The sequence below is a fragment of the Fukomys damarensis genome, unplaced genomic scaffold, assembly GCF_012274545.1.
Source record: "Fukomys damarensis isolate Sample0158 unplaced genomic scaffold, DMR_v1.0_HiC HiC_scaffold_30, whole genome shotgun sequence".
Lineage (NCBI taxonomy): Eukaryota > Metazoa > Chordata > Mammalia > Rodentia > Bathyergidae > Fukomys > Fukomys damarensis.
In genome coordinates, this window is record NW_022900942.1 from 46,754,957 (window position 1) to 46,769,265 (window position 14,309).

The 14,309-nt window shown below is 34.4% G+C and overlaps 1 protein-coding gene across 5 annotated transcripts in view; it reads right to left on the bottom strand.

The window, feature by feature from the left end:
* Kiaa1328 (KIAA1328 ortholog) overlaps positions 1–14,309 on the bottom strand; it is a 266,616-nt gene that overhangs the window by 220,570 nt on the left and 31,737 nt on the right. For all 5 annotated transcript variants that reach the window (XR_004514763.1, XM_033757356.1, XM_033757355.1 and 2 more), the window contains one exon: positions 8,897–9,012. Coding sequence is in view for 4 of the 5 variants with exons in the window: in XM_033757356.1 (XP_033613247.1) it covers positions 8,897–9,012 (116 nt within the window). In the remaining variant the exon portion in view is untranslated. The remainder of the gene's footprint in view (positions 1–8,896; positions 9,013–14,309) is intronic.

The following is a 14,309-nucleotide window of genomic DNA, read 5'->3' on the forward strand; positions in this document are numbered from 1 at the left end:
TTGTTTTATTATAAAGTCATAGATATTAAAAGGATCCTAGATAATAAAAGAGAAAAATTCCTAAAAGCAAATCTATCAAATAAATAAATAAATGAAGGGCTGGGTATTTAGGTCAGTGGCACCACACCTGCCTCATAAGCACAAGGTCCTGAGTTTGATCCTTGGTACCAAAATAACAAATAAATAAATAAATAAAATTTTAAAAAATAACAGAAATTAATGCTGTTTGGCATGGGATATATATATATTTAATCCTAGCTACTCAGGAAGCTAAGACAGGAGGACTGCAAGTTCAAGCCCTGTATGGGCAAGTCAGTGAGTCCCTGTCTCAAAATAAAACTTTTTACCAAAGGGGAGGAGGAGGCTGTACTGTAGCTCAGCGGTATAGTACTTGTCTAGCATGCATGGGTCCAGGGTACAATCTCAGCACATTCACAAAAAAATTAATGTTCAAAAATGCATTAACAACCAAAAGGGGAATAAAGATAAGGGAATATGATCAGAGAATGATCTGAAAACACAGATGTCTAGAAATATTACCCTTGGATAATTACATTAAATAGCCTTTTGCCTTATATTTAAAATACTAAAACAACAAAGAACTAAGTATAAGTTAAATACTGTCCTAGGCCTCCCAGGTTGTCATAAAAAAATACTACCAACTAGATGGTCTATATAATAGAACTGTATTTCCTCACAGTTCTGGAACCAGAAAATCCAACATTAAGGTCTATCAGGATTTGGTCTCTGGTAATCTCTTCCTGACTTTCTTTCAAATGGCTACCTTTTGGCTGTGTCTTCACATGGGTGGAAGGGCGAGGAAGAAATCTCTTTCTCTTCTTACAATGCAGGCAGTTCTATTCAATTAGGGCCCCACTACTATCACCTCCTTTAATCTTAATATTTCCTAGAGACCTCATCTTCAGCTATAGTCACTTTGGAGGTCAGGACTTCAATGTACAAATTTTGGAGGGTCATAATTCAGTCCAAAACAAACAGTAAAACAGCAAATATATAAACATGAGTCCTTTAAAGGCTTATATAATTTTCACTGAAGAAAATGAAAAATCAGAGAAAGTATTAGAAGATGTAAAGTAGATCTTAAAAATCCCTTCCAGCCTTAAAACAAACCAAAAACATTTCTTCAAATATAGATTTCCTTTGACTAGACTATACCTCCTTTTCTTCACAGCCTCCACTTTTTCACTCCTATCAAGCCCAAAGCCACAATAACTTGATTTATTCTTCCAAAACACCATTGAAACTACACTGAGCTCAATGACTCACTTCAGTCACAATGGTATAAAAGATTCAAGATTCTGTTCTAAGTTTACTTTCTCAAAATTCAAGTACTGCTGCAAGTGCCCCTCATTTCTCCCGAAGAACAATAAGAAAAGACACAAGTTAGAGCAGCTGGTATAGGTATGAAAGCCAAGACCCAAATCTTGTGAAAATACTTTATCAGGAAAGATGTATTACAGAAATCTTGAAGACAACTATTAAAGGAAACAATGGCAAAGAAATAGCAATAAGCTGTAATAAGTAGGGAAAACCAATGAGTCTTTCCTAAGAGGTATGTAAGAACAACACAAAGGGTCACAAAAATGGTCATATATATGTGACACAAGTAATAGAGGGCTTGAATGTCAAAATCAAAAATACTCATTTGATCTTTTAGGCCATAAGAAGCTAAGAAAAGGTATTAAAAACAAATGATATAATAACAAGTTATTAAGAAAGGTTAAGCTGGATATGGTGGCACATGCCTGTAAACCCAGGACTCACCAGGCTGAAGCAGGAGTACTGCTCCAAGTTTGAGGCTGTCCTGAGCTACACAGTAAATTCAAGGCCAGCCTGAGCTAACTAGTGAGACCCTGCCTCAATAAAAGAAAAGTTCATGAGACAGCAGTGTAGATGAATTTAAATGGCAGCTGGAGAGACTGGAGATAGGAACACAAGGACACCATAGGGAAGTGATGGCGAATCTTAAGAGCTTTCAATGATGACAAACAGTTGGCTGTGGCACATGCCACAGGTTTGCCATCACTGCTATAGGGTAATACAGAAACACAGTAAGGTGGCAGTGAAAACAGCAAAGGACAATGGGCTCAGAATAATAATTCAGAGAGAAAAGAGAAATACGGTGACTGGAGAAATCAAAATACTAGAAAATCACTGGAATATTCTACATATCTAGATTTTCTATAATAACTAGGGTTATCTTTACGTACCTTTTGAGTAAAAAAAAAAAGTCTTAACTGAATGGGTAAAAGCAGTGTAAAATATATTACTAACTTTTATAAAGTGTGCTTTAACTATAAAGCAGGCTAGGAAAGATGGGTGGCTTATTGATATTTGTATTACTCATGGTGCAGAAATAATTAGGCATAATGGAAAGAGCAGAACACGGTGGCAAAATAGTTCATTTTTAGGACTTTATTTCAACTACCACTTCAGATTTATTTCTTCACCTATAAAATGAGGATAAGAGTATCTGCCACACTTAACTTGACCGGATTATTATGAACATGTGGAAGTACTCTGTAAATAGAAAAGCAACATAACAATGTCTTGGGGCTGGGGATTTAGCTCAGCGGTTCGGTGGCCTGCCTTGCAAGCGCAAGGACCCGAGTTCAATCCCCGGTACCACCAAAAAAAAAAAAGCAACGTAACAATTGTAAGATGTCTAATGGAAGTACTTATACTACTGCAAGGGAAGAAGGGATTAAAAAAAAACTCGTTACCTTCATGCAGCAAAATCATCATAACAATATTACATACTATGTTGTATTTCACACTGAAGTTCCCAAGATATATATTTAGGTGGGTGGACTTCTAGACTCTTGTTCATTTTTAGTTATTACATGATTTTTAATATTTCACATTGACTCCTCTCAACTTCAATATTCTCACTGCAGCTCCACTCCCTACTAATTTCCTCTCTCTAAGCTACAATGAGCTTAAGAGCTAGACATCAGATAATGAATTTATTATCCATGACAGAATCAAAGAAGTCTCATATAAGGAATGCATGTCCATAGGCAGGTAAGAAATACTTCTTTTCTTATTTCTTGGGTGAATTCTGGAATAGTAAAATGCAAATATAATTCACTATCAAAGAGTAATTTAACCCAGAAAGGCTCTTACTGAAATGAAATTAAGTATAGAAATAAATTTATGTAATTGTTTTATTTTCCACAAATATTTGGCATCAATTCCTTCCTATACTTAGCATTATCTAAATATTTTAAAACAATAAAAATAAATTTAAATTATGGTTTATACAATAACCAAAATAATAATCAGTTCTTTCCTTAAGCATGCTTATTCCCCCCTGTAATATAAAGTTATTTAATGTGTCATTCTGACTTAAAATGATAAAATACAATAATAATGGTCCAAAATTTGCTAAATTTATATAGCATCACAGAGCAAATAAAATGGCCTCAAGCTATATAACTGCTATAGTATTAAAAGTAATTATTTATTTAGCAAAACAATATCTTACAGGGCCAGGGATTTAGCTCAGTGGTGCTACCTACCACCTGCCTCGTAAGCACAAGGACCCGAGTTTGATCCCTGGTACCAAAAGAACAACAAACAGTATCTTACAAGGTTTATTAACTGGAGTAAAACAGTTTCATGCAAGTATATAGAATATATTATATCGCTGAATAATTCAATTTGAAGGCATGCAATGTAAAAACCCAACTTTTTTTCAAAAAGGCCAAAATTTATCAAAGCTAGTAAAGATGTTTGGCAACACGGTTTGCTCTATTAGTGATTTGTACTACCAGACACCAAAACACCCTTTCTTCTTCCATATCCTTTATCTTCTACAAAGAAAAGATACAGAGTAACTATTTTAAGTTTAGATATTTTTATTCTATTTCAAAGACTAGAAAATGTCCTACCTTGTCTTATATAGGGCCAGCTAGATTAATAAAAAGAAGAGTTACCCTTTCTCTTTAAACAGTGTGCTTCGTATGAAATTTTATTTCGACTATGCTTCCCCTTCCTCTTATATCACTATACCATTCCCATAATATAGTTCTTATCCTTAATAAAAAAAAAATCTAATGATGATGATGGCTCCTACAGAAGAAATGAGATATATAGTTAAATAGAAAAATATAAATACCTGACATATTACTGTTGTAACCAATGACTGTTTTCATATAATTAGATAAAATTCTTGTGAATTTTCACTAATCTACTTTTAGCACAAACCCACTGAGATCTTTGGTTGATTCTAAAGGTTCATTCCTTCATAATTCTTTCTTCTTAGAACAAGGTTTTGAGAAAGATCACCCATACCAAGATGTGCTCTCCAAGTATCTCTAAACCTACTGTTTACCAAATCTCAGCCAGAGAGAAAAGGAAACAAACCAGAGGAGAATAAAAAAGTCACGCATCTCCATCAGTCTGGGTTCTGGGAGAGGAAATTAAAACTCAGTTTCCTCCTAAGGAGCACAGGAGGTGCAAGTGGTACAGATATTTCCCTCTTCATTACAGCTTGCTTAGAAGATATAGCAGTGAACAAGTAAGTTTCACATTCCTGGGAGTTCTCTAAACAGCCCACTCACTTGTAACCTAATTAAAACCATCAAAATCCTAGAGAAGAAAAGCACAAAATGTAAAAGGGTCAGTCATCTCATCCTGCATCCATTTTAATAGTACTCAAAATGAGAAATGCTGCCTTTTATTCAGTATCCCCTAAGTAGAAGACATTGCTAGATTCTTTATGATTCTTTAAAATTTCAACAAGCCAGCAAAAAAAAAAAAAAAAAAAGTATTATCTGAATATGACAGATATAAAAAGAGACTCAGGGAAGTTCAGTAACTTTCCCAAGAGGCTAGTCAGTGCAGAAACAGGATTTTGACTTTGAAGTCCACTGTGCTTTCTCCACTGTTACTTTCCTTGAAGTGCCAGTTAAAACTGTCAGGTCAAAAATCTTAGACTTTCCCTTCCTTTTGTACACTTTGATACCATTGATCTGTATCATGTCTAGAAATATAACTAGTAAAATATTAATCAACTTTTCTAAAGGCTACATCCTCTGTCTTATGCCACTATATGCTAAAATGTTTCAGAATTATCATTATTGGATATATCTTAAGTATCACTTTTATCTCTCTTTTCATACTAATTCAGCCAGGCAAAAATCTACTAGGTTTATTGGACTGCTTAGCTTTGTAAATTGCATATTCATTTACATGATTAAAATCTTAAGAATAAGCTTTCTTTTTCAAAAAATTGAAAATTACTCAGAATTTTTATGTTTTAATAAACTCCCAATTTTCTCTAAGAATAAATCCTTCAAAAGACTGATGCAAACATGTAACATTTATTTTTCACTAAAGCACTGGACTGTTTGTAGAGCTGATTAATTAATCAAGTTATTAGAACTTTAAAAACAAGAAAACCATAAATTATTAACACATCTTTAAAATGCCAAAAATTACAATTCATGAATATACTTCCTCAAACTAAAATAGATTTTAAAATGAGCTGAAATTATCTGATTTCATGTATATGAAAGAGTCTGAATCATTCATCTATGATAGGCAAATGTATTTGTAGTTAAAATTATATTGTTTTAAATTACAACCTCATTTTATGTTTCTAAGTTTTATAGAATTTTATGTACTGCAAAATCATCTGTATTAACCTTTGACAGGTTTATTCTGGTAAAGGAGATTTGTACCTTAGCAATCTAACTTGGAAAGAAAACCAGGGATATATCTTCTTTTAAATCATTTATTTTCCTTTTTTGACAATAAAATTCTACAAATATTACCTATCTTTGGTAGTGTCAATTAAAGGAATTATATCAATTAAACAATTTTAATTTTTGGTAGTAGTATAACATTTATTTCAATCCTATTCACAATAAAGAATAAAAGATCAAGCCAACTCCTTTCTTCCCATGTGTAAAATAGGTCCTAACTACTCCACATATATAAGCCTTTGACTTTATCACAACCTTTTTCTTTCCTTTTTCACTCAGAAGAGAGATCAAGGGTCAGCAAACGTTTTGTGTGGAGGGTCAGACACTAGGCATTTTAGGCTAGGAGAGTCACAGGGTTTTTTTTGCCATTACTGTACTTGTGTACAGTAATTGCACAAGATCAGCTTTAGACAATACAGAAGAATGAGGTGGCAGAAGATTTAGTGGGCACTGTACTGATACAGCCCACCACAGCAGTGGGTTGACTCTGGAGCTAAATCATGAAGAAAATATACAAAACAATGTCACTACAATCACTGGTGTTTCTTAACACTGATCCTGCCAGAAGAAACCATTCACAGTTATGTTGACTTTAGTCAGCTTCAGCACTTAGAAGGCATTAATCTTGACTCGTAAGTGCTATATATCACAGTCCACTGAAATTAGTATCTACCTTTCCAAATAGCTATACAATTTTCTTGAAGTATATCACCAGACTCTAATTATAGGCAAGCTTTCTAAATTATCTATTAATCTCTCACCTTCTTTCCCCAACTTACCTCAGTTCCACTGAATGCTATACATATTTTTTATCCTAAGAAAGTCTAAGTATCAGCACCTCCTTTCCATATAAAAAGTGAACTCTATTTTCCCTACTTCTGCAATAAGAGTTGGAGGTTGACTTCATTTCTGATCACCTTTCCCTTGCACCTCCCACTATGTAAATTGGACAAGCAACACACTTACTCTCTCAACCTTTTTATAAGCTTACATTGATATAGAATAAAGTTCAGGACAGTAAGCATCATATGAAAGACTACCAGCTGGGGAAGAGGGAAGGTAGACGATGTTCTGAAGAAGTTTTTATGTTTTTCAAAAAAAAAGTCACAATTGTCAGGACCTCTCCCACCTTTTCTTCCTGTCTCAACACAAATATGAGGTATGATCAAAATATACAGTGAATGTTTAAATTTTAAAAATTTATCACAGTAAAGACATATGGTTAATCTTCCTCAAAATATTTTCCCTCGCTTCAAACACACACTCCATTGTTCTTGCAGGTCTGAAGCTCTTCTACAAGTCCTCTTTTGTATCTTTGGTTGTACTGTCATGGCAGCCTCAATGTTCTGAATTGATTCAAAATGCTTATGTCTGATGGTCATGTTGACGTTGAGGAAGAGCCAGAAGTTGCATGGTGTCAGATCCAGTAAATAAGGTAGATGAAGACACACCATAAAGTTTTTATGCCTTACTTTCCAATGGCTGGCACATATGGCAAGAGTATTCACTATATTTTTTTATCACATTTCATAAAAATATGAAATAGGATCCACTTTAAAAAGTGGCAAGAGTGATGGGCTAAGTATGATTAAAGTGACAGAGAGAACTGTGTGGGGGATTAACGGCAATGTGACTTCTACTGTACAATTTTTTTTTTAAATTTTAAACATTTACCATGTATTTTGATCACCTCTGTATGACACCTAGAATGGGAGCAACCATTAGAAAAAAAGGTAGGGGAACTGCACAGATGCCAACACTGAAAACTTTAAGCCATCAAATTAATGCCAGAAGCTATCTATCTACAGAGTTCTTATGTGGGAAAAAAGGCCCTGTAAACTGAATTTTTGTTGCACCCCCAGAAAGCATTCATTTATTTACTTGTTTGTTTATTTATTTATTTAGTACCAACTGAATTCAGGCAAGCACAAAAAAGCATTCTTGATTTACCATTTCTTGAAAATGCTAGGTGAAGTGTATTGTTAATTCTGACTAAACAGCATTTCTCTAAACCTGGAGAGAAAATTAGATGGAAGAAAATCAGACTGGCCTGAAAGTGACAACCCATGACAATTAAGGCAGAGCAACCTAGGCAGAGAAAAGGGAAACTCCTTTAGAACTTTGGGTTAAATAAGTGTTATTAATGTTCTGGTCAGCAAATCGAGTCTAAGAATTCCAATTATATTAATTTTCTATCAAACACTCCCACTATTTGAAAAATGGAAGTTCAGAACTCATTTTTTATGGTTACAGTTTTGTACTTTATAAGCTAATTAATCTATGCTTAAGCTTCTATTTCTCTAATATTCACAAAGGCATAGCTACTGCTGATGTATGATCATTTTTGACACTTTCAGAATCATTGAAATAATATCTAACAATCAAGTTAATGATCATACTACCCAAGGCAAGTGGTTCTTTCTAGCATTCATATGCCAGGTTAGCTGGCAGATCAGTCACCCTAACTTTAGGGACAGTCATTTCTCTTTTATGCAATGCCTCTGCATAAAACATCCAAGGAAAATTAATTCTACCTACTTAAACCAAAAATATGCTCATTTTAACTCACATATCTCATTAAGTATAACTTTTAAGTTAAATATGTTTTTACTTTCATATAAATAATGTAATGTATGTATACACACACATAAACACTTGTAGTTCTAAACTCAATAGTTTTCTCTTCCATGAGTTTGGTAGTTTTATGCTGCAATGTAAACACTTATCAATTACAATGTTTATATATTACAAAGAAAATTTTTATTTTTATGGTTTCAGAGTAGAATTTCTTCAGATTGTCAAAGCTTTAGCTACAAAGAATACCAAATGCAAGTAGGTTCAGGCTCAATTACAGTACTGGAATGGAATTTAATAAAGTTCCAACACTACATTTTAATTCCCAAATTTCTTATTGTCTTTTTTAGTTGACAAATATGTGCTTTGCAGCATAACAGCAGCAGTAGAACAGCTGGGTGGCCTTATCAAGCACAAAGGAAGCAACAGCACATGCTGTTAAGTGTCTCTCTGATTGCCTAGAAATGGCAGCACATGCAGATTTAGTCCCCGTTATAAATTAGAACAATTATTTCTCTGGAATTTACATTTTATGCATGAAAAAGTCAAACTTTCTGCACATTAAAAAAGAGAGTTTTCAAAAAGGATATCTTCCCTTTCTTTGATGATCAGTTCATTCTGTTCTTCCAACTGCCTAATCTTCTTTTCAAATGATTCCTGCTCAGCTTTCAGTCGTTCTTCTGTCACTTCCTTTTCTTCACTTACTCTAAAAGAAATATTCAAATGAAGTAGAGGAGAAAAAAAATGCCCATCAGAATAAAAATATGTTCCTAAAGCCACAGTTTACCAACATTCACAGATGTGCTAGAATTTCTTTAGGGCGATTCTGTGTTTTGCTTGTTTTGAGGTACTGCGGACTGAATCCATGACCTCTATACTTAGCTATATACCCAATTTTTAAAATATTTTATTTAGTTATTTATTCAGAGACAGGCTCTCACCAAGTTGTCCAGGCTGGGCTCACATTTGTAATCCTCCTGCCTCAACTTCAAAAAGTGCTGGCATTACAGGTTTGTTTTTCAATGTAATCTTTCATAAAGTAATCTCACTTTGTAACAAAATATGTATGCAATCTTTACTTCAAGCAAATGTATGTAAATTTTACTTCAATTTGAAGAAACAAGAATGTTTTCAGTCATCAGAAACATTTTATATATGAAGCCCTACACAGAATTGAATTATAATCCAGAGAAGAAAAAAAGTTAAAATAACTGGTTTCTTTTTTTTTTTTTTTTTTTTTTTTTTTTTTTTCAGGACAAACTCAGGACCTTGTACTTGCAAGGCAGGTAGTGGCACCATTGAGCTAAATCCCCGGCCCCAGGTTTCATTTTTTAATTATCAAATTACCTATTTGTTTAGATTTAGATTCCTTTCATACTTTTAGTTAAATCCTGTCAATGAAATGAAAATAATATGTATATTCAATGTTTTGCTAAAGATGTGTACGCCATATTACTTTTTACTTCATACTGATATCCTGCATTCTTAGTAGTGCACAAATAATTGGACGGGAATAAAAAGATACCATTAATAGGGAGGTTTTTACTGTATTCATTCTTAGTTATAAAGTTAAAAACACAAACCAAAAATATCTTTATCATTAATATTTAATTCTGAAAAATATCCTAATTTAATCATTCTGAAAAAGAATGATTAAGGACATCATTCTTTTAGGGACAAAAATTGTTTTAAAAAGACCTAAACATGACCAACATTAAAATTTACAATTCACCAAAGTATATATTAGAACAACCATAATTTTCATGTTACTCTTTGTATAGAGATGTTAATTCTAAATTCTCTGCTGCTGGTACTTATTTCTCCAAAGAGGATACACACATTGAGTCCATAAGATCACACAGATACTGGCACAAGTGGCGTCTATATGGAACCTAAACTTTTTCTTTAGGCTACTAAACTGACTTCCTTCCAGAATCCTATTCTACCAGAACAACTTCTAAATAACTTGGGTCCTATAGATTTTCTTTCTTAGTATCCTCTGGCAGAGATATTGAAATCAATGAAATGACTGAGACACTATATCTGATACCCACAGATTAAAGGAGAACAGGCTGAATTTGCTCACAGTTTCAGTCCATAATTGGCTGGCTATAAAGCGGAGGAATCAGGCTGGAAGGATATGTTGGAGCAAAATTGCTTATTTCATGAGAGCCAGGAAGAAAAGCACAACAGTACGATAGCAGAAGGGGCAAGGGACATGGCTTGGACCTCCATCATCTATCCACACAGCTAATATGCTCCATCAATCCCTGGGGTAGATCCCAAAGCCAATCAAGTTGAAATTTCACTCTCTCTGCCACATTATCTTTGAAATAATTTGTGTGAAAGTTTATAGCACATTGTAGTGCTCAACAGATCTCTTTCTTCTAGCTCATTATGACATTCAAGCCATTTCCCCAAGCCACACTATTTATTTCCATGTTTTCACTTTCTCCTATTAATTCCATTCTGTTCTTTCCTTTCCCATACCTGGTCCATTTCCCCTTCCCCTTCCCCTGTGCCCCTTTTCTTCTTATTTCACATTATCTATTATACTTTTTTTTTTTTTGCAGTATTGGGGATTGAACTCAGGACCTTGCGCTTACAAGGCAGTCAGTGATGCCACTGAGCTAAATCCCTGGCCCACAGCCACACTATTTATGAATGGGATGCAGACCTTTCTTTTTAGCTGGGTAATCTCTAAGACTGATATGTTTATAAGAAACCCAGAAAAATAAACAAACATACACATGAAGAGAATTTATACTCTTATTAAGTTATCTTGCCTTCCTTGTTCTGCTCTCTTCACAATGCCTTTTCTTATCATGAATCTCAAGTATACTGGCACTGAGATTTTTCACAGTAACTTTAGTAAAGCCTGCTTATCTCTCTGGACATCCATACTCTCATCCATAAAGAAAATATAGTTGAGGGGCCAGGGATTTAGCTCAGTGATTCCGCCACCTGCCTCATAAGCACAAGGACCCAAGTTCAATCTCCAGTACCAAAAAAAAAAAAGAAAGAAAGAAAAACAAATATGGTAGATCACACAACTGTAAAATCCTTTTCAGCTAAAGTTCTATAATTTTCTTCACTATATAATAAATACTCTCATAATGAATACATATCATACCTTTATATGGAAAGCATTTGTAAAGAAATAAATATGACCAACGAAAATCATTAAGTAGGTCAGAGATTATGTCATTCATTTAAAAATATTTGCTGGGATGGGGATTTAGCTCAGTGATGCTGCCGCCTGCCTCACAAGTGTAAGGTCCCAAGTTCTATTGGTCCCGAGTTCTATTACTGGTACCAAAAAAAAAAAAAAAAATTTTTTTCTTTTTGCTATTACAGAAAAAAATACACAATAATTTTATTCAACATAGCCTATCCAAAAGGAAACTAAAAAAGGCTCTTATAGGTGAATCCCATTCATAAAAGTCACATAAATATGAAAAGTGCCCCAAAGCCTTATTTCTTCACCAAGCAACACTATAGGGCCATAAAAAAATAGTAACAAGAAAGTAGATTATTAAAGTTAATCTAAATGTAGAAATTATCAGAGCACCTGGCCAGGTCAGGATAAAGGGAAAACTTTTGTAAATAGTCTGAAATAAAAAAATTAAGATAAAAAGAACATCACCAGTCCTGCTTTCCTAATTCTGACCCCCACTCTTATGGGCTGGAATAACTAAAGATAAACATCCTGAAAGAGAATGCTGCCTTTGGGTTAACATTGTACTGTCTTTGACCATGATTTGTGATAGGAACTATAGGAACTAGAATGTCTTATCACCTATCATGAATGTAAGACTCCTATAAAAGACAGATTGTCAGCCAGGGTCCATCATTTGGCACAGCCTTTGAAGCAATGTTTTGTTTTTTGATTTGGGTTTTTTTTTTCCCCCACTTCTACACACTCTGTGTGTCATTTACCAGTTGATTCCACATCATTTTGGTGCATTGGCCAGGAGGGAAAGGGTTAACTGACATGGTCCATGTTGGGCCTCAACCAGGGTCCCATTGGAGGGAACAGCCATCCACCTCCTTGGAAGGAAAGAGGCACGCCCCCAGAATTTCCTGGGTTCCCGTTCTAAGACTCAGAGGCCAGCTCATCAGCAGTTGAATTGCTTGAACCCAGAACAGAGACAGTAGGAGGAGGGCAACTGAATGAAAGGGATCATCTGTCTGAATGATGAGACTCCCTGGGCAACCCCTAGTTTGTTTTGCTTTCACTTTGGACTCTTCAATTTTGGACAAGACACAGAATGGAAATCTGATCATCCTCCATCCTTTGCCATTTGTGAGGGTTTCATTTGCCCCAGCCTGTGATGCACAGATACCTATACCATCAGTGTGTTACCATACTTCGTAAGGGGCCCCAAGGAGGGAATGTGTTAACTTCTTATGTGATTGTGTATGTAAAACAGAATGAATGGAATGAGCTACGAAAACAACAGATAATCTCGTCTGTGCACCAAGACAAAGGGAGGACAGGGAGAGATCCCTCCCTGAGTTGTGGAGCTTATGTATGGCCTATTTTTTTATTCCATGGCCAGCATTTAATATAAACAAAATGGATCACTAACTCTACAGTGTTACTTAGCTTGGATGGGCCAGAAGAGCAGCTGAGAGGCCCCACAGCCAGGCGAATGAACATATGGTCATTCCTTTGTAAGCAGCACCCAACCTTTTATTTGTCCTGCATCACCAGACAAGGGAATATCATATGGTCATGGGAAATGCAGATACAAAACCAACTGTTCTTGAATTCAAAACTTTGAAAAGGATTTGCAGGCAACAATGGGATAAAATTAAGACCAAAGACACTCAGGAAGCTTTGTGAGTTATCATGGCCTCAGCTAAGCCAGTCTTAGCCCCCAGAGGGAACTCTAGGCAAGAAAAAGACTGATTTGGAACAAGGTTACCACCCAGGGGCAAACTAATGAACACTGCTTTTCTAACTCAATATGCTGCCAATATCAGAAAGAAAGGACAGAAACAGGAAACTTGGAAAAAATAAATATAACTCAATTGTTGCAAATGACTAGGAAAATATATGTGAGTAGCCCAAAGGCCAGCACTGTGTTATCAGCCTTATGCCAAAACAAAGCCAGAGAAACTGCAACTGTGCTTTACCAGACATCAAGAGATTTTACAAGAAATCAAGTTACAAATTTTAACTATTTGATTCCATTTGAACTGATGTTTAATTGATGTACTTAAAAATTTTTTTCTTGTACATTGCAAATTCTTGAATTGTGATTATAGTGTTACCTTGCTCTTTTCTGAACTTTGTTGATAAAAACTCAAGGTTAGTACTATTCTATTGGCAACCAGTCAAATTTTAAAATGTAGCAATCTGAGAACAGAAATAAAGGACACTTTAAAATTTTAACAACTGAAATTTGTTATAGAAGTTTTATAATAAATGAGACAGAGGAAAAAATATTAAGAAAGCTATAAGTAAAAATACTTTTGATATAAAAGGATTTTGTATGTTTGTCTTATTAGAAAGATAAAGAGATATACAAGACCAGAAGGGCTAAATACATTAAGAAAGTGTATGAAAGTGATTTATCAAGAAGATATGTATGTTTGCTTATTGGTTTCAAGTTTACATTTATAGTCATAAAGAGCTTTCATTCCTGATTCTAATTCTATAAGAGATCTGTTAATTGACCTGCAAAAGTTTTGACTAGTCTTAATTAAAAAAGACATTATATTGGCCAAATATATTTGAATGCACTCTAGTTTCATAAATTGTCTGTGTCTGTCCAATTGTTTGAAAGTGTTTGTCCAATTACATTTTTTGCTCAAAATAATATCAAAGATACAAATAAATTAATTTCTACGACCTGGTTTTACAGGTTAAATAAAAAAATTGTCAAGATAATTAAATACAAATTTTAGGTTTGGATAGACTCCTGTTGATGAATAAAGAAACAGCTGCTGAGAAAATTTTATTCTGATCTTTGTTTATTAATGGGAGCCCTAATA